General features: G+C 48.5%; 1 protein-coding gene and 2 long non-coding RNA genes across 3 annotated transcripts; 2 read left to right on the top strand and 1 right to left on the bottom strand.

The window, feature by feature from the left end:
• Positions 1 to 191: 191 nt before the first annotated feature.
• TEX33 (testis expressed 33) lies at positions 192 to 14321 on the top strand. Its single transcript, XM_016161832.2, has 5 exons — positions 192 to 270; positions 3917 to 4353; positions 5810 to 5954; positions 13748 to 13858; positions 14058 to 14321. The coding sequence occupies exons 1-5, from the start codon at positions 249 to 251 to the stop codon at positions 14150 to 14152; spliced, it is 810 nt and encodes a 269-aa protein (XP_016017318.2). The 5' UTR covers positions 192 to 248; the 3' UTR covers positions 14153 to 14321.
• On the bottom strand, positions 671 to 4536 carry LOC107519310. The gene is made up of 3 exons (XR_001599082.2): positions 4258 to 4536; positions 2387 to 2474; positions 671 to 911 (listed from the first exon to the last, which is right to left on the bottom strand). It is a non-coding gene; the product is annotated as an uncharacterized LOC107519310 (long non-coding RNA).
• A 5112-nt stretch (positions 14322 to 19433) lies between the features above and the next one.
• LOC118613860 lies at positions 19434 to 23817 on the top strand. The gene is made up of 3 exons (XR_004955974.1): positions 19434 to 19940; positions 21357 to 21470; positions 23016 to 23817. It is a non-coding gene; the product is annotated as an uncharacterized LOC118613860 (long non-coding RNA).
• The last annotated feature ends 3898 nt before the right edge of the window (positions 23818 to 27715 follow it).

The following is a 27715-nucleotide window of genomic DNA, read 5'->3' as shown; positions in this document are numbered from 1 at the left end:
GGATTGGGCCTGCCGGGGTCCAGGAGGCAGACCCAGTGCCACAGGTGGTGGGTGCATGGGACGGGGGGCTCACCGAGTGCCAGAGAGCACTAGAGGCAGAATGCGGGACCTCTGGTCAGGGGCTGGGCAGATGGCCACAGGCCTCCCTGCTCCGCTCTCCGCTTGTCCCCATTCAGGCAGCCTCTGTGTCATCTGAGACCACAGGGTGTGTTTCTCTGTTTGCAGGACTAAGCTTGGAGCAAGAGTCCATGCAGCTGGGCCACCGAGCAGGTAGGACGGGCCGAACCGGGGCATGCTGACCAGGGGCACTCAGTGCACGCCCAGGGCTCCTGGGGGGACTACTGGGGGCAGCAGGAACAACCCCTCCCCCTCTCGCCGCGTCTTGCTCAGGCTTCCATACCCTCTGTGTGCCCCTGACCTCCTCGGGGTGTTCTGTTTGAAGAGAGAAGGGCAAGGGGAGGGAAAGCAGTATTGCCGAGTGCCCCCCCCCCACACCGCCCCACGCACACACCACCTCCAGGCCTGGGGACTATGACCCTGCCACGGTGCCCCCTTCAGCTCACAGGGGAGGTAGCAGCCCCCTGTACTCGCTGTGTCCATGTAAGAAACGTCCAAACCTGGAGAAAATGTTTATAAGAGTTTATTTGAGCCAAACTCACAACATCTGCTGGCGAGCAAGATCCCAAATGCTCAGGAGACTCGGTTTGCAGCGTCTTTCAAGCATTTGCGATTAAGAAGAGCATGTGCGGAAGATGAACGCGGAGGCGGGAGAAAACGAGGCGGGGGCTGGATGACAGGGCGATTACGGCGAGTTGCTGGCTCGAGCCGGCTACATCTTAGAAGGAGAAGTCTGACAAGCTGGTCACGTATTAGAAGGGGGTCGAGAAGAGGTAGTTCAAAGGCCTGTTAACCTAGATGCACAGACACAGCGGACAGGGCTGGCTTGAGGCAAAGATAAGCCTTCGCTGAGGAAGTTGTATGCCCGAGACGTGACACCCACCGTGACCTGCCCAGTTAGGAATTTAGGATCTGATCACCCTATGAGGTTACTTTCCATTGAACCCCTCTTTTCATTTACAACCAGAGGGCAGGCTGTGAGAGAACACAGAGGATTGGGGGTGGGGGAGCCTGGTCTCTGGGTGGGAGGTACATATAGGTCATGAGTAAGCCAAGCCAGGGGGTGCTGTAGCCCAAGGAGGGGAGGAGGAAGTGTTTCCGACTTGAGGAGCAGTGTGGGCAAAGGTCTGCAGGGGAGAGGGGGCTGGTGCCATTTTTAAAATTGTTGTTATTTTGAGGACTGGCGCTTCGAAGGAAATTCAGTACGGCTTGAAGGCTGGAGAAGGGGTTGGGAGAGAGGCCAGACCAGGTCTTGGGTGGATCTCTGAGGGTGGAGGCTAGGCCCTGAGGACAAGGGCAAAGGTTTCAGAGCAGTTGTGACAGGATCAGGTCAGCTCTGAGAAAGGTGTCCATGGGTGAGTGGACCGTGGTGGGGCGGACACATGGGACGTGGGAAAGCTGTCCAGGGAGACCGGGGCAGGACTCCCGCTGGAAGCCTTCCCCGATGACCCGAATGACCAGGGGCCGCATCAAATGCCCAGGTTCTCATCCCTTCCCACGGGGATCCTGCTACAGCGGCTCTGGGAGGGGCCTGGAAATCCGTATTTTTAATGCGCTCCCCCAGGAATGCTGGTAAATGGCCAAACCTGAGAAACTCTGCTGACTCGTCATCCGAGCCTCCCAATAGCAAGTGACAGAGGGTTTCCTCTGCCCACCTTACAGCCGAAGGAACGGAGCGACAGAAAAGTGGCCGCAGACGTTCATTCATTCACTCAACAAACATGTGACTCCAAGAGGACAGGGTCGCCCCATTTAGCTCACTCACTGTTTGTCTCCAGTGTGTGGGACAGCATCTGCCACACACTTGAACTGCTGAATATACTGGCTTTCTGAGCCAGGACACAGGTCATGGTCCTGGCTATTAAAAGGCCCATAACCCCGAGGGGTTGGCAGGGCAAGCAGTAACCCCACAGGGCCGGCGGCGCGAGCGGGCAGTTCCGCAGAATGTGCTGAGAAAGGGGTAGGCAGGAGCACAGCCTGGAAGAAACGGGGAGCACTGCCCTGGAGCCCGGAGCCCTGAATGCTGGAGGACCTCAGGAGGAGTCCACCCCAGTGCAAGGCCTTGGTCTCCTCATGAGCGGGAGGAGGGGTCATGGTTGATCGGGGGGGTGCTGAGTGCCCTTCAAGCTCCCTATTGCCGCTCTTTTGAGAAAGGGTCACCATCCCCATCCTGGAAGCCTTAGTTGTCCCCGGGGGTGTCCCTTTGCCTAGCTGCCTGCTCATTGGGGCAGAAGCCAGGACAAAGGGAGGGAAGGCTCTCTGGTCTCACCTTAGACTCGATGAGGGGCAGCGTCACTCTGGGTCCGACACTCCTGTAGCCACCTGCTCCTTCCTGTTCACGTAAGCAAGGTCCCAACCTGTAGAAAAACTTTATAAGAGTTTATCTGAGCCAAACCGATGACATATGCCAAGGAGCAAGATCTCAAATGCTCTGGAGAATGACAGTTTTGAGGCTGCTTTTATGCATTTGAAATTAAGGAGAGGACATAAGGAAGATGACGTGGAGGAGGGAGAAAGCCAGGCAGGATTGGAGTACAGCATAGTTAACAAGGTTACGTGCTCTCCTGAGGGTTAATACCCACTTTGCGGGGTATTACTTCTGGCATTTCAAAGGTGTGCTAACTCAATGCAGGAGAACAATGGACAAGGCTGGCATGAAAGTTTTCACTAAAAAGTTATAGGCCTGGGGCATGACTCTTCACCATGACCTGCCCAGCTAGGAATTTATGATCAGATCACTCCGTGAAGTTCCTTTTCACAGAATCTCTTTTCTCTTGGTCCACGTTCCGTCACCCACGAATGGACTTCACCTACATCTCAGATGCACAGGGCTCTGATGGGTGCCGTGGGGCCCAGGATGGACTCACCTGTGGACCCCACCTCGATGACTCGGCCGCTTCACCCCATCTAGGATGGGACACGAGATGTTTTGTGGCTCACAGTGATGAAGAAAAGGAAAACCCAGGGTTGCAAGAGACGCGTGGGGCGTGTTGGGGGCCAGCGCTGGGAGGTGGGACATCCCGGGGCATGGTGAGGAGGGAGCAGCGGTCTCTCTGGCTGGATTCGGGGATGGTGGAAGATGAGGAGGAGACGTCACAGGCGGAGGGGCGCCGGGGGCCCTCTGGGCCCGGCGGTCCGGCAGGAATGCGGGTGGGAGGAAGGGTGGGGAGAGGCGCGGTGTGAGAGCAGGGATAGCACTGCCTGATTAACTCGGGGAACAGAGGAGGGAAGTGAGGAGCAGCTCTGAATGGAGAGCAAAGACGGGGACCCAGATCCAGCTCTGCTCCTTTCCGGCCATGTGACTTGGCCAAGTCAAGTAAGGCCTTGTGCCAGCTTCCATGGCGACTGGCTTTTTTCACTAGATTGTGGGGAGGCCGGGGTGGAGGGTGGCTCAATGGGTTTGGGGGGGCGGGGTGATGAGGAGAGAATGAACCAAATGCAGCCAGAGACACTAAAGCACAGAGAGATCTAACCCCTTGCTCGAGATCAGACAGCCAGGCCCCAAGGCTGGACAGGCATGGCCTGTCAAAAACCGCGCAGGGTGACCTTGTTCCATGCGAGGCTCGGCAGCCGAACTACTTTCCTTCTTTGTCTCTCTCTCCATTTCTCGCCCATGCTTCTGGCTGCCGTGACTTCTCTCTGTTCCCATCTCTTGTTTGTGCTCGGAGTCTGTGTCTGTCCCTCCCCACTGCTGGCTCCCTTCCTGTCCATAACCCCGAGGGGTTGGCAGGACGAGCAGTAACCCCACATTTATCCATCTGTCTCCTTTTTTCTCTCTCTCTGTCTTCCCCCTGTTCAGGTACGACCAATTTGCCCAGGGTCCATGTGAACAGCAAGGAAGACCAGCAGTACACGGACCCCAGGAGAACGGCTCACAGCCCCTCGGATACCTCCGAGTTCAAGTGCCGGGCCCCAGTCTCCCCGCAGCCATTTCTGCAGCGGGGAGACAGCCCCCTGGGGCAGGCCCACGTGGAGGGAGGCCGGTGTCCGCCACCCACAGCTGTCAGCAGGGACTCCCCCGGGATGGACCCACAGCCTGGGTCCCTGAAGAGGGAGGGCTACAGATCCTCCTCGGGGGAGAGCAGGGCCACCTCCCAAGAGGGCGCTCAGCCATGCCAGGGGCTGAAAGAAAACCCCCACCTGGGGGCCCAGGGCCAGAGAAGCAGCGTCATTCCTGACAACATTCGCCACAAGTTCGGGAGCGACGTGGTGGACCAGCTGGTGTCTGAGGAGCAGGTGTGGGCACAGGGCACAGGAGGCTGAGGGCGGCAGGAGGGTTCTGCGCGGAGACCTGTAATTGAGGACCTCAAAGGGACCTGCTCTTGAGAACAGAGTCCCTGTAACAGCATCGTCGAGAAGCAGCGTTCACCGGGCATTGCTATGTGCAGGCACACTGCCTACACTCTTCGCAAACGACAGCTCGTTTCATCTTCCCAGCAAGGAAGGTGCTCTTACCTTCAACTTAGAGATAAGGAGCTCGAGGAAGGGGTTAAGGGAGTTAACCGAGTTTACCCAGTTGTGTAGGATAAGGACCCACACTGGGCCAGCAGCTGCTGGAGCCCTGGCCCGCCATGACTTTGCAGTTCTAAGTCTAGCGTTTGAATTAGATGCTTTTAACTCACACAGATCTGAAGAAGACAGCATTGAATAGAGGGACAGCCTTGACTGGGAATCAGAACACTTACTTGAGTCTGAATCCTGGCTCTGCCCTGAGTGCTGGGTGACTCTGAATAAGTTACTTTTCCTCTCTGGACTTTAGTCTCTACATCTGTGAAATGAGGCAGCTGGACTGGATCAGGGTGGCAAAGGTCAAATACAAAGGGCTCTTCCCACTCTGGCATACTGGGACATGTTTTCAGAGCCATTCGCTCAACCCTCATAGCAACGGCATTGTCCTGTAGGCTGAGCGGGAGTTACTGCTTCCTTTTTAACAGATGGTAAAACTGACCATCTGTGCAGTGACCCTTGCTCAGGGTCACACTGAGCAAGCGGGTGGTCCAGGATCACAAGGCCGTGAGCCAGGTCACCTTCCACTTTGTCACCTGAAGGCGTGGTGAGCCCACCAACCGGCCAGTCTGGGAGGTCACAATCCTCAGTGTTTTCGCTGCACATGGGGCATCTTGTCCCCTTGGCCTTGGGGAGGTATTGTTTGTCTCCTCCAGGAGGCCCAGAGAGGAACAAAACCAGGCTCCTTGGCTCCTAGGCCTGGGCTCAACCACTCTGGGCCTCGGTTTCCCCACTGGTACAAGGTTGGCCTCCATGCAGTCGAAGGAGCCACCTAGAACGGATGCCTCGATTCTGGGAGGCGAGGCGGGCTCGGTGGCTTACCCGGCTGTGTGAGGAGGCAAGTCCCCGCCCTGAGACGGGCTTCCTCGTTTATAAAATGGCGGGACTAATATCACCTTATAGAGCCCTCTCCTGATGAGGTATACAGCAGGTGCTCAATGCAGGAGGCAGTTTATGACGACTGTCATCTCTGATGCCCCCGGCCCATGTGGCGGGAGGTGGGGTGGCCGGGGAGGGTGGAGGGAGCCTTCAGCTGTTCTAGCTCCCCAGGCCTGGGGATGGGTTGAAGGCGCAGGCTAAGAGTGGGCTACGGGGTGGCGAGGGCAGAGTCAGAGTTAAAGGGGGCGATACGGGGCCGGGCGCTGCTTCCCCACCCTTTGTCTCTTCACCGTCTCTTTCCCCTCAGGCTCGAAGGGCCATTAACGAAGCCTTCGAGGGCCAGAAGAGGGCAAGCTCGTGGCCCAGCAGGACCCAGAGTTCTGTGGAAATCGCCTCCGTCTTCTCCGACTACTATGACCTGGGCTACAACATGCGGTCAAACTTGTTTCAAGGTCAGGGCAAAGGGCAAGGGTGGGGCCGGTGAACGCCCGTGGGGTGTCTTGCCCCTTCCTGAACCTCTATGGGTAAGACCCTAGGCTATGTCCCCAGAGACTCCTTTCAGCCAGACCACCGAGGGCCTCTGCTTCGCCAGGCCCTGTGCCGAGCGCTGGGAATGTCCCATCCCCTGGCGCGTCTGTCCTCACCGCGCAGACGATCCATCTCGGTCGGCCGTCAGACCTCTGGTGTCCTGATTTGCCAAGCGGAGACCCAGGCACCCCTGGCCTGGGCACCTTCGGTCTCAGCGACATCAGGTTTCTGATTCAAAGCTCTGCCCAGCCGCCCACTGAGTGTGGCCTCAGGCAGGACTGCTAACCTCTCTGAGCCTTAGCCACTTTCTGGTACAGGGGGGGCGATATGGTAACGTGGCCCTCACTAGGTGGACTCTCCGAAGTGCCGGGTGCAGGCACTCGACCTGTGGGGTGCAGGGAGGGCTCAGTAGGGGGCGGGCTGATATTTTTCCTTCCCGGAGCCCGGCGGAGGCACCACCTGGGCCGAAGGGTGGGCTGGAGAGTCCAACATCGACCGTGTCCTTCGGGTCAGACCTGTTCGTCACGCGGGCGAGGGTGGGGAGGGCCGTTAGCTCCATTTTCACATGTTGGAAACAGTTTGCCCAAAGACCCCTCAGCAGTAGGGAGGCAGATCTGAAGCTCAAATGCAGGGTTTTCTTCTGTCGCTAAACCCCTGGGTCACCTCCCTAGCTCTAGCTCTGTTCCCAAGCATTTAATAAAGGGTTCAGACGGGGGTCCGGGGTTAGCACGCAGGGGCTTCTCTCTGCCCCCGTGCCCCAGGTCAGCTTCATTGCAAACTGTCAAGTTTTTCGGGTCCTCTTCCTTCATCTTGCCTCGCTCCGGTCTGTCTCCACTGCCCCCGGGGCCTGACAAACTGCCTCACCTGGCTCACGTCCCTGTCACCCGAGGAACCAGACAGCCACTGGAACTTTCTGGGTTTTCCTTTGAGCTTGGAGAAAGGGTGACGCTGGGGGCTGGCGGGCAGGGAGAGACTATAGCTCAGATTGTCCTCTGCTCTGGGCCTCAGGATTTGGCCTTAAACTTGTCTATTTAACAAGTATCAATCAACAGTTCTTACGTAAAACCTTATATGGTAATGTCTACATAAACGTAAAAGAATAATTTTGTTTTTAAAAAAGAATAATATATTTTTTAAAACCCACCATTTAGCCTGAGAAACACAACCGTGTGTCACATCAGCTCATAAGAGACGATTATTAAATTTCCCTGGACTGATGGGTAGGTATCACAATGCTGTCTTACAATTGGCCAGGGTGGTATTTACACCCCAGAAACTTTCAAGCACTATGAATTAGGATGTCACCTTTAGCACACCACTGTCTGTGTGGCTCACCTGTGCCCTCTCTCCATTTTCACGCACCCAGGTGAGCCTCTGCACACGCTGTTCCAAGTGGGTGAGGCTCCTGTAGCCGGACAGGTGTGAGGGAGGAGGAGAAACCAGAGTGGAAATGGGCGAGGTGGGGTCTTCTCTCTGTGAGATGGGAAGCCCAGGGAGGGTCTTTCAGCAGGAGGACGGCCTGGTCTCACTTAGGTTAAAGCATTGCTTCCGGTTGGCTGTGCTGAGACCAGATGGGGTGGAGCTGGGATAGCAACGGAGAGCAGAGAGGAGGTGACCACAAAAATCCCCGTGAGACCGATGGTGAGAGCTTGGCGTGGGGAGCAGGCCCCAGCCTTGCAGAGGTCTAGAGGACGCCATTGTGTGAGGCTCAGGGAGGTTAGAGCGGAGTAGGGTTCTGGGTATTTGTCTAAGTCGGAGCTGAATGAATGCATGGGGGGCGGTGTGAGAGAGGAATTAAGGTTGATGTCTTTGACCTGACCGACTTGGAAGAGAATTGCTGTTCACTGAGGGAAAGAATGTTCCAGAAGGAGTTGGTTGAGGAAACCCTAAACTGTGCTGAGTCATAAAGATGATCTTTTCTTTAGTCTTCTAAAATATTTAGTTTTGTGTTTCACATTTAAGCCTTTAATCTGCCTGGAGTTGATTTCTTTTTTGAGCATGAAATGGGCATTTTTAATTCCTCTTTGTGGATGACCAGTTGCTCAGTCCTTTTTACTGAATGGTCCCGCCTTTCTCCCCGGTGACCTGCAGTGGTACCGCGGGTCTCCGTCAAATCTCCTATGAGCACAATTCAGTTTCCAGGCTCTCTCCTCTGCCCGTCGTTCTAATATTACACCTTGATTACCCAGGTATTGTAAGTAACCTGATATCTGCTCAGGTAGTCTCCCCCTCCCCTCCCCCAATCCCACCGCCACCCTCTAAAGTCCTGGCTACTCTAGGTCCTTCACTCTTCCACACAAATTTTAGAATCAGCTGGTCAGTTTCCGTGAAAAAACCATGTTGGGATTTTGATTGGAAGTACGTTGACTCTACTGCTGAATTCAGGGTCAGAGGTTGGTTTTATGATAATGAGTTTTCTGACTCATAAATATGGTGTTCAGCTCCATTAATTTGTCTTCCTTCAATATCTCTCAATAATATTTTATAATTTTCTTCTATAAAGATTATGCAGGTTTGGGGTTAGATTCTTGTTGCTTATTGCAAATGGCATCTTTTTTAAAATTACATTTTCCAATTTTGCTGCTTGTATACACAGAGGCATTTTAATTTTTGTGCATTAATCTTATATCTAGAAGCCTTACTCGAGCTCACCAATTAATTGCAATAATTTGTAGTCTTTGGAGCTTTTTAAAAATAATGATAATAGCTACATATATGCATGTAACATGTGCCAGACACTGCTCTACTTTACATACGTTTTAATTTTCACAAGAACTTTATTCAGTAAGTGCTATAATTCCACCCCCCCTCCCTTTCTGGGTAGGAAAAAATGAGGTATGGAAAGCTTAAATAACTTGCTTACGATCCCATCTGATCTTAGAAGCTAAGCAGGGTCAAGCCTGGTTAGAACTTGGATGGGAGACCACCTAAGAAGACCAGGCGCTATAGGTGTAAAATAAAATAAAATAAAATAAAATAAAATAAATAAATAAAATAAAATAAAATGGGATTGCAAGCTGACAAGGTCCTAAAAAATAAAAAAATAAGAGGTTATAAACTGACAAGGTCCTTGCAATCTGTGAGGTCAACCAAGAGTTGCCTAAACAAACAAACAAACAAACAAATAGCTTGCTTAAGGAATGGTCAGCATTGGAATTTGAACTCTGGCAGTCGCAGTCTGGGGCCAGAGTTCATATTATTAACCACTTGGCTCTTTCTGCCTTTGCACCATCATGGCTGACTTGTCCAAGACAATTATTTATATAAACAGGGAGAGCAGGTATCCTTATCTCCTGGATTCTCACATTTACCTTTAAATATAACATTTTAAGAATAACTTTGAGGATCCTCTTTTATCAGGTTAAGGAGGGGGGTCCCCTTTATTCCTCGTGTGCATATTAATTTAGAAAAATTGCGAATGGGTTTTGAGTTGTCGTAACCATTTATACAGCAGTTATTTAGATGATGATATGATTTTTTTTTCCTTTTGCTCTGTCGATGTGGTAAATTATGCTGATTTCCTAATATTAAACCGAACGTGTATTCCTGCATTTAAACCAGTCTAGATGCATTCTTTTTCAATTGTGAAAACTACCACCCGTGTAGAAGAGAGTACAAAGCTCGTGTGTGCGGTTTAAAGAACAGTGACAAGTCACTGTGAGTCCCCTCCCAGGTTGAGGGAGGGCTTTACAGGAACCTGGGAAGCCTCTGTCGCAACAGCTGCATCAACCCGACTTTTGTCAACAATCCCTTTGCTTTTCTTTATATTGTTAGCCACTCTGTATGAACTCCTAAGCGACATTAAGTAGACCAGTCAGGGTAGACTCTTGGAGCAGGTGACATGTGAGTAAAGACCTGCAGGAAGGGAGCAGGTCAGGCAGTGAGTGGATTGCTGGGAAAAGAGCAGTTGGGCAGAGGGACCATGTCAAGGACGTCGGCTTGTCCCGGCCTTTTTACTGGGAGAGTCATTGCACGATTCTGTGCAGAGGAGTGACTCACGTTTCAAAAGACCCGTCTGGCTGTTGAGTTGAGACTGGGGTGCAGAGAGGAGACCATGAGGGGCATCAGATCAGGGGTGGGATTTACAATGGCTCCAAGGCCCTTCCTCTCATCACACTTGGTTCACAGAAACTGTCAGCCTCCCTCGTACCTGAGGAAGGATGGCTAGCCCGCGTGCTCTCTCTGCCCTGCCATGTCAGGCCAATGCCTTTTGTTCCAAACTTCGGTGCCTCCCAACTTCTCAGGCTATGATATATATCAAGCTCCTCAAATGGCCCCTATTAAAGTCCCTTTCATTAGATTTAATGTGAGAGACGGGTACCACCTTCACTTTGGGGAGGGGCGACTCAGCCCATTTAAAAAAAAAATTCTCTTAAAACACCCTAGGCCAGTTTCCCTTCATCTGATCATTTTATAGCCTCCATGCAGGTAGGTTTTTTTCACAGATTTTTAGACACCTACTTTAAATTTCCATCTGGAGGAGTCTGTTTCATACTTCACTTGGATATCTGATCTCTATCATGTTTAGGGCTCCCGTCCAAATTCCCAATTTAACATTCTGTTATGGAAGCATGTAAAGTCATACATGACAAACACACTAAAATTTGCTTTAAAAAAAGTGGATTTCTAGCTCGATGGCACCCTTGTTAGAGAACATGGCCTGTAATGGTTTTACTTCTTTGAAATTGTTGAGATTTGCTTTATAGGCCAGGAGACAGTCCTTTTTTGTAGGTGATCAATGTGTTTGAAAATAATCTTTTGAGTTCAGGATTCTGTGTTTGTCTAATAGAGCTGGCTTGCTAATTATTTCTATACAAATCTTCTAATTCCTTGTTAATATTCTTCACTTGATCTATTAATTACTAAATGATGTACCTTTCGATCTTTCCCACTGAGAGCCAATTTATCAATTTTTTTCCTTGTGGCTCTGTTAATTTTGCTTTAACTGTTTCAAGATTATTCCAGTGAAGCAGGTTTAGAGTTATTATGTCGCCTGAATGAATTGCAGTCGTTTTTACTTCTCATAGCGCCTTTGCTTTACAGTCAGCTGTGTCTGATAATTTAATGCAATGAGACCACATAGCTTTTGGTTAGTATTTGTTCAATATATCTTTTTCTATATTTCCATGTTTATCCTCTCTCTGTGTCCTTTTGTTTTAAGTATGCTTTGAATAATAGATATCTGGAAATTTTTTTGTAGTCTGATCATCTTTCTTTTAATCAATGGGCTTAGTCCGTGTATATTTATTCTAATTACTGATATATTTCGATTCGTTTCTATGACCTTATTTTGTGTTTTTTTATCTGTGCTGCCTTTTCTATTTTGCTTTTTTCTCCTTCCTTATTTTGAGTTCGAGTGAGCTTCCCCCCTCCACAGTGTAATTTTTGTCCTTACTTTTCTTATTCTTTTTATGATTACCTCTGACGTTTTTACATGTGTAGTTAACAATCTCTAAAATTACCAAGGTATTTAGTTTTACTGATTAATATAGGAACATTAGAAACCTTCAACTTTATTCTCCCCGCCCCCGTCTCAGCTTCCATGACATTATTTTACAGAATTTTAATTTTGCATAAATGAATAGTCTAAACCGTAGATTCTGGAGCCATAGGGTCTGGGGTGAGTCCTACATCTTTTACTTACCAGGTACGTGACTTTAGACAGTGACTTAATGTATCTGTGTTTCATTGACTTCAGCAGTAACATGGAGATAATAATCATACCTATTTCTTAATGTCGTTGAGAAGATTCAATGAGTGCGTTCCATTAAGCTCTAAGAACCGTGTGCTTAGCACATGGTAAATCTTAAAAAAATGGTGAGCTATCATTGTCATCATAACCTCACCCCGTAAAGTAGACACCGATCCTGTTTTTATAACTGATGTGTGTTTGGGTTTACGTAAGGTTTCCATTTTCTTTGCCTACTACTCCTTGTATCTCAGATCTTTCTTCTGGGGTCATGTTTTTCCTTTCCGAAGTATGTTGTTTAGAAGATTTTTTGGGGTTAGACTCTGTTTTTGGTAAATTTTAGGCTCAGAAAAGACTTTATTTTATTCTCATTCTTGAAAAACAGTTACTGTAAATAGTTTTAGATCGTCAGTCCTTCCTGTCAGTACTTCAGTGTAATATCATTCATTCATTTCCATCCAACTTCGATGGTTAATCGAACTCATTGTTATTCTCTGTAAGTAATTTGCCTTTTCTCTATGGCTACTTCTAAGATTACTTTGTCTCTGGTGTTCTAAATTTTACTTGGATACACTTAGGTAAGAAATTCTTTTGACTTATGCTATTAAGGAGCTATGATTCTTGAATCTAATGATTCATATCCTTAGATTTTCATCAATTCTGGGAAAATTCTGGCCATTATCTTTTCAAATATTACCCCTCTCCATTTTCTCCAGTCTCTCCTTCAGAACTCCAATTAGACATAGGTTACACCTTCCACTGAGCCTTCATTTAATAGCTTTTTCGTATTTTCCACATCATTTTACTCCTCCGTGCTCAATTCTAGTTAATTTCTTTAGATATATCTTCAGTTTACCATTTTTCTTAGCTGTATCTAATCTACTATTTTAGCTATCCATTGAATTTGTTTTTCAACATTATGATGTCAATTTTCAAACTTAGAGAAAAGTAGAAAGAATAGTTTAATGAATAGGTGTTTCACTCATCACCCAACTTCGACAGTTATTATTAATACATGGCCAACCTTGTTTACCTTTTCTACCACTCACCCATCCACCCACCCCAGATTATTTCAAAGCAAATCCCAGAGCTCTCACGCATTGAATTTTAAGTTATTACATGTTTTATTTCTGAAATTTCATTTGCATCTTTTACTAATCTGTTCTTTCTGGGCACTTTCTTATTTCTTGCTTAATCTTTTATTCTCTTTCATGACTCCAGACATTAAATATACTTATTTCTTCCCCCTCTTTAATTCTCCTCCCTGCCCCCCACTTCCACACCTGACCTATGGATGTTGCCGATTCCCCTTAATAACTGGATCTCTGAAGGGGGGGCATCTCCTCCCACATGCTTGTGGCATGCACCCAGATCCTGACGCCCTGGGGCCAGGAGCCCCCGGTGCACTCAGGGGGCCTGGTGCACTCAGGATATGGCCCGTGGCTCCACCTGGTGCACTCAGGATATGGCCCGTGGCACGAACCCAAGACCTTCTGCATGTAAAGCAGACGTGATAACTGCTACACTGTGGAGCCGCCCCTAAATGTACTTATTTTATATTCTGTAATGGATTTTTAAAATTCTTGCTAACTTTTGGGATTTGGTTCTCTGTTTGATGTTTCTGCTGATTCTTCATCATGGTAACTTATTTCCTTGTGTTTGGTTTAACTTTACACGTAGACATAAATTTCCTGAAAATACAGATATTAATTGTCACAAGCCATATGCGTCAAGAAATTTCCAATAGTGTAACCTTCCCCATGCAAGATCATTCCATTAATTTATCTTGTTGAATAGATGAAGAGACCAAAGCTCTGAGAGGTTAAAAACTTGTCTGAGACCACACCGCCCATAAATGATGGAGCTGGGGTTTGAGCCCAGGTCTTTCTTCCTCTGCTTACTCTCCCCATCCCCTACCCTCCCATAATCCACCATCCACAGAGAAAACTGACATCCAGGTCTGAACGCTAGAGCTCCTGATCTCTGTTGACTTGGGGTTTCTGGGGATTTCTTCATGGGGTTCCACAGGGGCCCCCCAGGAGACGAAGAGCCTCATGAAGGCCTCCTACACTCCAGAGGTGATTGAGAAATCCGTGAGGGATGTAGAGCACTGGCATGGCAGGAAGACGGATGATCTGGGTAAGCGGGGAGCTGGGGAGTAAGGGAGGAGTGCACCCCCATAATAGGGCAGGGTGTGTTGGTCCCAAGTTCAGAGAGAAATCAGAGCAGCACAGAGAGTCCTGGGGTGGGCCTGAAGAGGGATGGGTCACCTCTGGGGCCTGGGTACTCTAGAGGTCCTCTGGGTGACCTGTGCTGGCTCCTGCCTTGCTCTCTGCAGGACGGTGGCACCAGAAAAACGCTATGAACATGAGCTTGCAGAAAGCATTGGACAAGAAATATGGAGAAAAGAGAAAAAGCAAGAGCTCTAAGTAATAGACACAACTCAGAAGAGGTGCCCTCGACTCAGAGAAAGTGCTAACAATAAAGAAAGGCACAAATCTAAACCCTTCTTCCCTCTGCCTGGTGCCTTCCTTCATGTTGGGGTGCGGGCCAATGTTCAATGCTGGAAAGACCAACTGAGAGAAGATAGGCCCCAACTCTCCCTCAGGCCAGGCCCCTACACACACACACACACACACACACACACACACACACACACACGCACACATACCCCTTCCTCCATAATTCCAGGAAAGGGCTTAAGACCTGAGTGGGACTCTGTCTCAAGCCCAATATGTCTGGCTTCTCCCTCATGCTCTATGTGGTGGGGTCCTATAGCAAACACTGCTGGATCTTACCTTCTATGCCCTCCCTAGCAGAACCCCAACTACTTCCAGGGTTCGTTCCTTCTTTAGGAGCTCACAGACTTTAGAGGAATTGGCCACACCCTCCTTCAATCCAGGAGCAGTTTTGTTTGGTCTCATAGCAACTGATCCCTCCTTCCACACGTACAAAGTGATCTGTTCTGAAATGGGCATGCAACTCAATCTGGCCAATGAGATGCAAGGAAAGGTTGAGAGACAGAGAGAGAGAGAGAGAGAGAGAGAGAGAGAGAGTAGCCTTCTGGGAGATTCTTTACTCAGAGAGCTGGGAAGTGTCCCTCTCTCCTGTCGTGCTGAGTGAGGACCCACACACAGCCTGGATGACCTCACAGAGCTGCTTCATCCACTGGCCAGAAGCCACCCACCTCTGCACTTACTATAATGTAAGCCTGGGCACAATCACAGTGTACCACGGTGATCGCGCTGTGGCAAAATCAAAAGCAAATCACTGCCAGAAGAAGGGGAACCTGCCCCTCCTGGATGCAGTGTGTGTGGGGGGGGGAGAATTTGGCTTTGTTTAATATTTACTGAGTACCTACCCATGTGCAAGGTGCTGCATTCAGCTCAACTTCCTTATTGGTACCTGATTTCTGTAAGGGGCTGCTCTTGTGCTGGAAAAATCAGACTTCATTGAGCAGCTACGATCTGCTCATCGCATGAGGCAACTGAAAAAACGAGCCACCCGGAGTATTGTAGCTGAAGCAGACCACATACCGTTTGGACATAAGCATCCCAGATGCATGTGATAACGTGCCAAATGCTTTATGCACGCAACCTTATCTCATCCTCACATCAGTCCTTGAAGCCATTATCATCTCTTTTATGAAGATGAGGAAACTGACCCTTAAAGGGGCCTTGTAAATTGTCTAAGATCATACCCATAAGAAGCTGGGGTTGACAATCCAGGAATTTCTGACCCAATCCATTTTGTACTCTATCAGGCAATCATATCTTCCTGTCAGTAAATACATATGAGTGCCACAAACACTTGGCCCTGTAAGGCACTATAGGGGACAGTGAAATAAATCCAGTATAGGCTTCATCCTCAAGAACTTTACAATCTGCAGAAGACTGATGTGGAAGAAACTGAGGCTCTTCCATCCATCTGACGAACATGCAGCGTGCACCTACCCTCTCTGCCCGGCCCTCATCGATGAACTGGAAGTTCAGAGATGGATAAGATATGGCATCTTTCCTTTATGTGTCCAGAGTCTGGCGGGGAGCTACATCAGTAAAGAGACAGCTCAGAAATTTTATACCTGCAGCGAGAAGTTCATATGGGACCAGTGGAAGCACAGAAGAGAACCTGGGATGGGAGAGGGGCTGGTGGTCACAGAATGCCTCATAAAGGAAGTAGCTCTTGGGATGAGTCTTGGGACATGAGTAAGTCTGTTCAGGGCAGCTGGAAGGGGCGCGGCCTTCTAGACGGGGGGCACAGTGTGAACAAAAACCCAGTATGAGACATTTGGGGAGCTGGGGGTGGCTTGATAAGCTTGGTGAGTAGGGGTGCAAGGTGGGCACAGAGGACAGGTGGAACAGGTAGAAAGAGAATCTGTGGTTGGATGGGGCCGTGGGTGCCTTGAGAGGGCTTTGGATGTGAGACCCAGCCCCTTCCCCAGGAACTTACAGTCTGGCTGGGACATAAAGGGTTAATAATCACTGAAGGAGCCACACAGAAGAGCGGAAAAGATGCTCAATATCTCCAGCAGTCAGATGCAAATTAAAACAATAAATTCATCGGGTTGGCAAACATTAAAATGCGAGTGGAGGTGAGAAGGAGGAAAATGGGAACTCTCATGCACTCAGTGAATTATGAGCGTAGCGCAGAAAGGCAAGGAAGAAAACAAAAATTGAAATTATATTTTATAACTTAGAAACTCCATTTCTACGTAGCCTAGAGGGTCTCTTCAACATGCGCACCAGGAGAGCCACACAAAGAGATTCCCTGCAGCATGGTTTGTAATTGCAAAAACATACGTGTCCGTGAGCGGGAGAATGGACAGATGAGGTAACGTGCAGCCGTGGGAAGGAACGGACCGTGTCCGCACACACCACTGCGGAAGGTTCTCACAATATTTCACTGCGGGTGGAAATGGCAGTCTGCAGCATGAGCCCCACGGTATGAAACGTACCATTGTGTGACCTTCAAAAGGCACGCACACAACCACTCCATCACTCGAGGACACAGTTGTGCGAGTGTGGAAGGTGGATTGGAAGGATGCTGCAGAAATTCAACTCCACATAATTATACTGAGTTTAGCCCTTTACGGATGCTGCTTTGCTTTCTACACCTGCGAGAGAAAGCCACCAGAATGCCCTCCGAGAGAATGCCGATGCTAGAAAGAATGGCTGAGAACGGAACTCTGGGGAGCTGAGCAATTTCAATTTGGACATAAGTGAACAAATGATACACGCTTCATGACTTTGCTTCAGTTAAAGATTTGATTTCAGCATCTTACGAGGAGCTCTTTTAAATTAAACATTGCATCTTTTGGTGAGAGAAAAGCTGTAATCTTGGCAAAATAAAACATGCATAGAGTTTTAAAACTTCAGTCAGGCCTTCACGCCACTGATGAAGCTTCCAACAGTGTTTCTTGTTCTCTATGCTCGTGAGGTCCCTAGATGGTGGAATTCATAGTGATTCTTAGGTTTCAATGAGGTACAGGGACTAGATCTTAAGGAGTAGTAAGTCACATAGTAGAAAAGTTACCCTTTGATTCATGCAGGGTTCATAGTGATTCAGAACCACCTTCATAATTTCCGCTATATCCAAGTACCACCTGAGGGGGATCCTGTAGAAGCAAACCTGGGATGCTTTAACCTTGACTCCACATAGTCGAATTCCTACTCCAGCTCGTCCTGTGGTAGCAGAGCCTCTAAACTGCAGGCTGAGTACTAAGGTCTCATAAATCCAGGATATAAGTGCGAAGGAGGGAAACTAAAGACCGTTTAAATACATCTTTCTAACCATGTCCCCACTCATAGCTCCATTTTATAGATGAAGAAACTGAGACCCAGTTGAGGTCATTTATGTCTAATTGGGAAGTAAGCAGTCCATGCTGGCCAGCTTTGCAAACTGTCGGTGCTGGGTGGCAGGCAGGGCCTTTTTCTATTCTCCTTTCAGAAATCATGTTCTCTATGGTTAACAGGAGCAAGCAGGAGCTGCAGCAAATGCAGAGGAAAATCCAAATGCAAGTTTGTGGTCAAGGGGCAACGAGAGGACTTTGCAGCCCTGGGTGACCCTGCAGCTGGCCTCGAGTCCTTAGGAAGACCACCTTGCTTCTCAGAGCCTGGTTCTCATTTACAGGAGTCATAACATCCCCTTTAGAGGTGGTTGTAATGATTGCCCAAGAAAACGCATGTCCAGGACCTGACGCACGGCATAACCCTCTTACTAGTGTGCAATAAATGCTTTTCCTTCCTTCTGGACCAGGTTTCCCAACTACGTATTTCAAGGAACGCTGCTGGGACAGGTTAACAGGTGCTATCAAGGTAAGAACGTCCAGACCTGTAAAGAATTTTTGTAGGATTTTATTTGAGTCAAAGTGACAATTGCCAAGAAGTAAGATCTCAAATATTCCAGAAAATGATGAGTTTTTTTTTTTTTTTGCAGTTTCTTTTATACACTTGTATTTAATGAAAGAATCTAAGGGGGGTTACCTGAAGGCAGAAGACAGCAAGGCAGAGGATAGTTAGCAAGGTTACACGCTCCCCTGAGGGTGGTTTCTCCTTCGAGGGGTCTGGGCAAGAGAATTCCCTCTGGCATTTCACGAGAGTGTTTGCCCGGGTTCACAAGGACAAATTTGTAAAAACTTCTTTAGTAAAAGGCTTATCTTTGCCTTAAGCTTGGGGTGTGACTACTTAGCCTGACCTGCCCAGATCACCCTGTGCAGTTACTTCCTCTCACTGGACTTATCAGCTGGATTACAGAATCGCTTCTTCATCCCCGGTGCTACGTGAAAAACTGCCCCAACGTCAGATGCGTTTGGGTTATGTTGGTTTAAATAACGCTGAACAGAATTGTTTCGTGTGAGACTTCTTAGAACCTGGACTATGCTGAGAGTCACTGTGTCGCTCCTAATTATTGCATGTAGTGTTCACCGTTCCCCACGGCGCCTGGCTTAGGCAGAGCCAGCCATTAATAGCTGTGACAACAATAATGATTTTATTAAAACTGCAGGTTCAGGAGCCTGGGAAGTCAGCCTGGGAAGAATAGACCTGTTTTGTTTTGTTTTGTTTTGTTTTGTTTTGTTTGTGGGGGAGGGGGGCAGGGTGATGAATAGATTGACATGGAAACCAGGATGCTTGTTATCAGGGCTCATGTAGTAGCACTATGTGTGCCAAAGGGCCTGGCCACCTCTCCCCTGCCAGACCCATGGGGAATAGGTAAGTAATCAAATATTGGCTTGAGCTGTTCTCAAACAAAAGGGATGAGTTTCAGGCTGGCACAAGTCAGGCTGAGGGAGGGCTAGCCCAGCCCCCCACTCACTGCCCTGCGCCACTAGCTTCTCTGGCTTACAAGTGAAAGAGTGACCTGCCCCAGGCAACGGCCAGTGGTAATGTTTTCCCAGTGGGCCAGTATTCACTGAGCACCTACTATGTGCTGGGTGTTCGGCACTGTGAGGGAGACAGGGGTGTAGTCCTTCTGCTCAGAGAGATCCTGGGTGAGGGTGTGACAATGGGGGACGTAGACAAGCGTAATACGAGGGAGAGAGTGAGGGGGGTCAGGAGAGGAGGGAAGAGAGGGTGCACTGGGGGTGGAGTGGGGTGCTGGGGCCTCCAGGGCGGGAATTTAGGAGCTGCGAAGCACTGCTCCAGGCCACAGGGAATTGGGGGTGAAAACTGCTGGAGCCCTGGAGAAGGCCAGGGTCCTGGTGGCATAGAACATTCCAGACCCAAGAGAAGGACTTTGTAACTGCTGGCCTTTTAGAGGTCAGATGTGAAGCGTGCCGCAGCTGCAACTTGCTCCCCAGTCGGCTCCCCAGCTGACTCCCCGGCACTTCCCCTCGGGCTGTCTCTAAGTTCTCAGGCCCTCGTAATTACAGATTCTTCCTTCTATTTTTCTTAGTCTGTGACTCCCAAGGGATTTTCCCTCGGTCTTGTTTTGTTTTCCGTCAGGTCTATTTACCCCTTTGCCCAGGGTAACTCCCCACTCCCCAGCCTTGTGCAAATGTTTACCACAGAAAAGTTGAGTCATTGTGGAGAGACTGTTTCCTCAGCCTTAAGAGTCTCGAAACCCAGGGCGACCCCGTGAAGAATAACAGTTAGCACTAAGACGGAGTTCGAGATGCATTAACTCAGTCACAACACCCCTGCGAAGCAGGTGCCTTGACTGTCCCCATTTTACAGATCCAGGAATTGAGGCACAGAGAGGTCCAGTGATTGCCCAAGGTCGCACGGTGAGTCAGGTCAGCGCCAGGATTGGGATTTAAATCTTGTGGTCTAACTCTGAAGTTCATGCCCTTAACCAGTAGGTCATTGCTTGGAGATGTATAAACTATAGTCTTCTCAGGAATTAGTGTGGGCAGGAGTAGGGCATTCTAGAACATTTATATACAAAGTCCAGAAGAGGAAGTTCACACAGAGGTTGTTATGTTTGCTGCTATTTCTTAAATTCTTCCTGGCAGTGAAATGCTAGTGATCTTTTAAAGCTGGGGATGGAGGAGGACGAGCTGCAGAGCCTCTGATCTGAGTAAGAGCCAGGCGACATCCACTAGGAAGAGGAGCCCGGGGCTGTGTGCAGGCCGCCACGTGTGCAGGGCCTCGGGGACTGTGGACCTGACGCCACCAGCTCACGTGCTCCCTCCCCGAGGGCAAAGGCTGGATGGTCTTTGCAGATCCTTTGTACCCCTTTATTTGCAAACGGGGAAACTGAGGCATGCTATGGCAAGTGAAGTGGTACCCTCTCGGCGACCTCATTACCTTTGCTAACTCAGCTCGCAGTGGGCAAAGCTGGGATTCTGGTGTCAGGATTCTTCCTGGTCGGATGCCAGTTCAGCTGCCAAACAGCTTTGAGGTCCCTGGCGAGTGGCCGAAACCTGCTCTGTGCCTCAGACTCCTGTAATGGGACAGTCAGAGAATCGAGCTCATAGGGTGGCTGTGAGGTCAACCGTGAGGGTCCCCAAGTATAGTGCACTGCAGGAGTGCCTGGCTTAGAGTCGCGCCTGATAAATGCTGTGCAGGCTAATTTGCCATGCACTCGTGGTCCCCAGAAATCATTAAAAGAGAAAGGACCAAAGAATAGAAATAAGGAGGAAACTCTGTCGGGAAACTGAAAAGCTGAGAGAGGAGATGGAGGGCAACCCTAGGGTCAGAAATCAGATCCCAACACGTGCGCGCGCGCGCACACACACACGCGTGCACACACACACGTGTCCAATTACCTCCTACCCTTCAGAGCGATGCCCACAGCTCACAGAGCTCCCGATCAAGGTCCGCCTGGGATTCTGAGGGGCTGGCACAGCATCGCCCATTGGTCAGTGTGGCTGGGATGTGGCCAGCGGCGTCTGTGGGCCGGCGGTTCCGGCAGCTGGGATTCTGCCCTCGCACGGCCTGGGAGACAGAGGCCTGTCCTTCCTGAACATTGCATTTCCAAGGAATGGCTTTCATTCAGGGCCTTGAGAAGGACACTCCTGGGTGTGGGAGCCACACGCACTTCTCAAAGGGACAGAGGGAGGATTCACAGCGGCGAGCCAGGTCTAGCGGGCGCTCCGAGAAAGGGAGGATAGGGACGTGTTGGCTGGGACAAACGGTACATCCCCCTGGCACACACGGACCGTTGTCCTCTGTCTCACTAGGTCTTGCTCTTTTCTCAGGTCTTGTCTCACACTGAAAGTTCCCACAAAGCTCCCCGCTCAGCCTCGAAACCAGTCCCTGAAGATGAAAACCCAACCCTGCAGCTAGAGGGGCCGTCCCTACGGAGGGGCGAGGTAATGCCTCCTGCCGGCCTCTAGGTGGCAGCACCAAGCCGAGCCAAGCCTCAGCAGAGGCCAGGAGGGGGTGCGGGCGAGGAAATGGGGAAATGGGTGTCGCAGAGCTGCTCCCGGAATCTACCCTTTTCCAAAAAGCGCGAACATTTCCCAAAACGACAGCATCTCTGAAGCATTACCTAGTCCGTTCTTCTGTGCCTATATTTCCAACCAATTCATTCTTTTCCAGCCATTTTTAATATTTTTCTTTTTTTTGTTTCTTAAATTTTCCCCATTACAAACGCGACGCAGAGCCTACTACTTAAGCACCTACACATATTTCTGTACAGATATAAACACATATATAAGTGTTCTATTTCCTCCCTAAATAGACTCGTCCTACACACCTTCTTCAACTTACTTTTTCACTCAGTAGGAGCCAGTCGCGTTTGCGAGTCGGTGTGCATAGATCTGCCTCAGCTTTTAAACATCCGGAACCTAATATTCTGGAGCCAGTTAATTGGACAGTCTGCACTCGGCGTGAACGTGAGACCGTTTTATGTTCCCCCACCGTGGCCCCCGCCCACGTGGCTGTGGGGACTCTCCCCTTAATGACATCCGGGGTGAGTTCCCCAGCTTTCTGACCGCTGCCAGTATGTTCAAAGTCCACCCCGTTTGATTTCATTCTTCCTCCTGCTAAGGTTTGACCCTTGGCTGAGGGAACTGGAGGGGGAGAGAGCCATGGTCATTTTGTCCTCCTCACCCCTTTCCGATGACGTGCAGGGGCGGGAGGGCCCCGGAAGGTGTACTTCTTCTCCGGTGTCTCTGTGAGCAGCCTTTGTGGTCATTGCTGCTTCTCTGGCTGGCTCTGACCAGCCGTCGGGGCCCTCCCTGGGAGAAGGGGTGCATGCTCCGTGGGGGCATTCTGCTGCACAGCGTCCTGACGGAGGAGATGCCAGGGGCTCAGCTGTCCCATCCTGCCCTGCCCTCCTCCTTGGAACACCCCAGTCTCTGCCTGCTGGGGTGCCCTCGCCCAGCGGCCTGCTCTGCGTGGATATTCAAGCCTTGTTACCTTCCCCGGGGTCCGCTCAAACTTTGGGAAATTCCCTTATGCTTGTGCCATCAGGTGGGGGGAATAAAGGCAGCCCCCCCTCCCCCACACTCCTCCACTACCCCAACCATCAACTCTCTCCAGCTTTCTTTCCTCTCTGATCAGAGGTTCAGAAAGCAAAGCAGCAAGCAAGTCCCTTACAGGCACGGTCACCTAACTGGGGAATAAAATGTCAGTCTCCCTTTCTGCAGGCACCACCCTCCAACTCCACTAGAGGTTCTCATCCTCACTTGGTCTGGGTGGTGGGAGCACCTGCCGCCTTCCCCGTGGGGAGGCAGGAGAAGGTCGCAGCTTTTCCCGCTGGGCCAAGCAACCCACCTTTCTAACAGTCTTTCCTCCTCTCCACCCAGGCGTCTGGGGTGGAAGAAGGGGGAGGGCCAGAGCATGTTATAGAAGATTTGGGGTTGCAGAGCCCAGAGAGGGCACCTGACCCCATTGCTTGCGATTCTTTTTAGATATGATGTCCTTGATGCCTCTTTGTCTAAATTTGAAAGAAAGAAATTGGATCCTTTCTTATACCACATACGGCCCATTCACTTGAAATGGATTAAAGACTTAAGTGTAAGAGCTGAAATTGTACAACTCTTAGAAGAAAACACAGAGGGAAAAAGCTCCTTAACATTTGTCTTGGCAATGATTTCTTGGATACGACATCAAAAGCACAAGAAACAAAAGTGGAAATGAACAAGCAGGTTTACGTCAGACTAAAGAACTTCTGCACAGTGAAGGAAATCATCAACAAAATGAAAAAGGCAACCTACAGATGGAAGAAAATATTTGTGAGCCGTATTATCTGATACAGGTTAATATGCAAAATATACAAGGAACTCTTACGACTCAATAGCAAAGAAAACAAATAAACAGCCTGATTAGAAAGTGGACAAAGGATGTGAATAGACATTTTCCCAAGAAAACATACAGAAAGCCAACAAGTACCTGAAAAGAAACTTCACATCTTAATCATCAGGGAACTGCAAATCTAAACCACAGTGAGATGTCACCTCACCCCGGTTAGAATGGCTGCCATTGAAGGGATAAGAGCTCACAAGCACTGGCATTACGTACAAGTTATGTATATAATGGAATGTTATTCAGCCATAAAAAAAAAAAAAGAAGGAAATCCTGCCATCTGTCACAGCATGGATGAACCTGGAGGACATTATGCTGAGTGAAATAAGTCAGACACAGGAAGACGAATATTGTTTAATCGCATTTACATGTAGAATTTGAACAATTCAGACTCATAGAAACAGAGAGCAGAGTGGTGGTCGCTACGACCCCGGGGGGTGGGGGAAATGGGGAGATGCTGGTCACGGGTACAGAGTTTTGGTTATAAGATGAATATAAGAGTTCTGGGAATCGAATGACTAATACTCTATCGTTTACTTGAAAACATGGAAGAGAATCGGTCTCAAGAGCTCTCTCCACACGCGGTAAAAGGTGCCTGCGTAAAGCGATGGAATTGTTCATCGATGGTTGTGATCATTTCACGGTGTGTACGCATCGATCAAATGATTACATTGTGTACCTTTAAAAGAATCACATCATACAACCTAAATATGTGCAGCTTTTATTTGTCATGCCTCAATATGGCTCGGGGGGGGGGGGTGGAATTAAAAAATCATTCGTTGTGCTGAGACAGGGCGAGGCCTATTGAGGATGGAGAAGCCCGGTTTCCGTCAGTCATCTGGGGACATGGTGCCGCACTGCGGTGCAGATGTGCAGCTGCGTGAGACAAAAATATTACCTAATGAGCATGCCGGGTGCCTGCGCGGAGCGAATCGCTGTTAGAGCGAGTTCATAAGAGGACGTCATTTGCGACGATGCGCAAGCGCTTGGTGGCTGATAAAACTAGCTGGATCTCTCAGGTGCGACCTCTCCGCCCCCGCACGCTCTGTGGAAACACTAAGGGAAGGTGCGGTTTACTGTCGGAAGAAACGAGAAACAAAATGCTTGACCGAGAGGCCTTAACTCCTTATTCTCTTTGGTCTATTTGTATCCTTTTTTTTTTTTTTTTTTAATCAAATAGACCTTTGGAAATGTGCTAATTCCTGCTACAGTGGTGAGGGGAATGCCAGCCTCCTTGAGAGGCTCTGTAGTGGTCTTTCCTTGTAGCCCAGGGACCATCGGCAATGGAAGATGCCACCTTTGAAATGGGCTCCCAGAATTCAGTGGGGGCATGATGGGATCCAGGTGTGGCAGAGGCCAACGGAAAGAACGTCTAAGGTGGGTGTGGCTAGCGTGACAGGAAGCAGAGATGAAGTCTAGTATGACCCGAGAGGTCGTTAGCGGAAATTGATTGGTCTGACCTAGTAAAGCTTTAATCTGTACAAGTGAACAAATTCTTAATGAACAGAGATGTGACCTGAGTCACGTCGCCGGGGTGTTATGCCTCCTCGTCACTTCTTCGAACCGAGCCAGCTCACAGACCAGAGCATCTTGACTGAAAGGGAGAGTAAGTTCATGCAAGGAAGGGCCCTGTTACAGCTCCAAAAATGTATGTGGTAAATGTTTCTTTTCACTTTTCCCAAAGGGGCTGTGCCTGGGAGAAAGGCAAGTCCCCTGACTTTTTGAAGATGACTGACTGCTCCCGGAGCAAGGCTGGACCTGGGACTGGGCTTTCTTAACAGCCCACTAGCAAAAAGTTTGTTCCATTCTACCTCTGGTTCTCTTGGGCCACCTAAAATCAGTCACAGTGGACCCCACCCCTCCTCCCTCTTTTCAAATCTGTCAGTGTTTTCTGTTAGGGCTTTTGGGTTTCATTTCTTTAATTATTATTCAACAAGTAGCATTTAAACATCCCGGACACGTCCGACACACTTGCTACTTCTGGGACCGCAACAGTAATAACAGACCCAGATGGTTCCCCTTCTCTCCTGAACCGTATGGCACTCCAGCCCTGTTTAGAAGGACAGTTCCTTGTGAAGAACATAACAGCAGTTGCTTACATTTTTTCCTAGTACTTTCATGGTGCTATATTGTTTTGTTTTTAGATTTTCAGCCAGTTTGGAAATTATTTTTGTGACTAGTGATAGGTAGGAAAATCCCTAATTCCCAAATAAGAGCTATTTCTTGCAACATTTTTATTTGTATGTGCATATTTCATCATTTCACCATGTTGTGAAGTGATGTCTTTGTCTTACAGTAAATTCCCACATATCTGGTTTTATTTCGGACTCTTGGGGGTAGGCAGCCTGCTAGAATGGTTCCCAGTGATTCCTGCCTCCTGGTACCCATGCCCTGCCCGAGACTGTGGGCTGGACTTAATGACTTGCTAACCGAAAGAATATTGCACAAGTAATAGGATGTCACTTCGAGGTTAGACTACAAAAGGGTGTGACTTTTTCCTACTGACACTCCATTCCCTCTCCCTTGCTAACTGTGGTGAAGCCAGCTGCCATGTTGCGAACTGCCTGATGGAATGGTTTCTGTGCTACGAAATTGAGGGCGATAGGCTCTGGCCAGTAGTCAGGAAGGAACTGCAGCTCTTAGCCCAACGGTCCACGAGGAACTGAATCCCACCAACAATTGCTGAGAGAACTTGATAGCAAATCCTGGCTCAATTGAACCTTGAGATGACTGTGGCCCCAGGTGGGACTTTGACTGGTCTTACCTGAAACCTTGATCTAGAGGATCCAGCTGAGCCACATCTGGTCTAACCCAGAGACAGGAGATGATACACAGGGTTGTTTTAAGACAGGTGCAGCTTTGTATGGTTTCTAGTCCTCTGCTTGATGGCGGGCTTCCTCAGCCTCTGGGCTGCCTTGCGGTCTGGCTTTATACCAGTTCTCCTATGGACATGACAACACCTGGCCCAAGGGACCCCCTGCAACAGCCAGATGGAGAAGTTACCAGGGTCCATCCAATCACAAGTTTCTTTGATCTCACTTGGGATAACGCTGCAGCCAATTTAATTTTAAAGAGAACTATATGTACATATAAATAGCAAGCAAGCAGAATTCCAACCACAGAAGATTTTTTTTCTAAAATGTAATTTTGGAAAGGCAACGTTAAACAAAGAACTTGCAGACATGTGTAATTCCTTCTTATTTGAGAGAAGCAAACTCTCCTTGGAAGGGACGTGAAGCCCTCAGCATGGCTGCTTAAGAAAAACAGACAGCAGTTAGGAAGAAAGGAAGGAAGAAAGGAAGGAAGGAGGAAGGAAGAAAGGAGGGAAGGATAATACTCTTCTTCCCACCAAAAGCAATCTTAGGTTCCATGCAGAGAATTTTCCCAAAGGAACCAAAAAAGACCGACCAAGGTGGAATGTTTATACTGATGAAGTTATAACTCAGACTCTTTCTGCTTCTAGATTAGAGAATATTTTGCACTGAGGGTATTATCGATCTTAACGATTACATCAACAATTTTATCCTTAGTGTTGTAGGAGCCTGAATGCTGCCCCCTGCCTACATCAAAATTTACAAAGAGAAAACAAAAATATGATGTCCTGATAAGGAAAGTAGATACTGTTGTAGACCTAGAGAACGTTAATAGATTATAAGAAATATTATGTGCAAGTTTATGCCGATAGTTTGGAAAATCTAGATAAATGCACGATTATTGTGTAAAATATGATGTAACAAAGCCACTGAAAAAGAAGTAGAAATGCTAATGTAGAAGAAAAAAAGATGAGACTCTTTCCGATGTTGGTTTTAATCTGATGCTCAATTTAATAATACGCTGCATAAGAAGCATATAAAATTAATCATGTGCCGCAGAAGACAGGCCGGCTCCCGGGAGTGGCTTCTACTTTGGACAGAGACCCTCGAGTGATGAATGCTAACTGTCATGTAGAAAAGAATATTTCTCAGAAACCAACAAGTCTCCTTGTAAATGGAAAAATACTGAAAAACAGAATAATCGTAGAAAACAATGGGAAACAGTATTTAATAATTACTACTTACGAATGCATCAGGCCCAGACAGTTTAATAGCCAAGTTAATAAATTTTGAAGTTCATTTACGTTTTTAAGGTTTTTTTTTTTTTAAGGTAAATTACTTTTAAGCAACAGATAAGTCCCATGTTATCTAAATGCTCCCAGAGGAAATGTAAAGATGGAAGAAAAGCTTCTCAATTAGTTCAGTGCAGTTTCCACATTCCTCCAATGTGGGAGAAAGACCATAAGTCCCGCTTTATAAAAAAAAAACAAAGA

This window comes from Rousettus aegyptiacus, unplaced genomic scaffold (genome assembly GCF_014176215.1).
Source record: "Rousettus aegyptiacus isolate mRouAeg1 unplaced genomic scaffold, mRouAeg1.p scaffold_m13_p_2, whole genome shotgun sequence".
NCBI lineage: Eukaryota > Metazoa > Chordata > Mammalia > Chiroptera > Pteropodidae > Rousettus > Rousettus aegyptiacus.
The sequence above is the reverse complement of the archived record's forward strand: the minus strand, read 5'-3'. Positions and strand labels throughout refer to the sequence as shown.

Coding starts and splice junctions, on each gene's coding strand:
- TEX33 (XM_016161832.2), top strand. CDS start 249: ATGCAGCTGGGCCACCGAGCAG. Junction 4,354..5,809: donor AGCTGGTGTCTGAGGAGCAG/GTGTGGGCACAG, acceptor CTTTCCCCTCAG/GCTCGAAGGGCCATTAACGA. Junction 5,955..13,747: donor GCGGTCAAACTTGTTTCAAG/GTCAGGGCAAAG, acceptor GGGGTTCCACAG/GGGCCCCCCAGGAGACGAAG.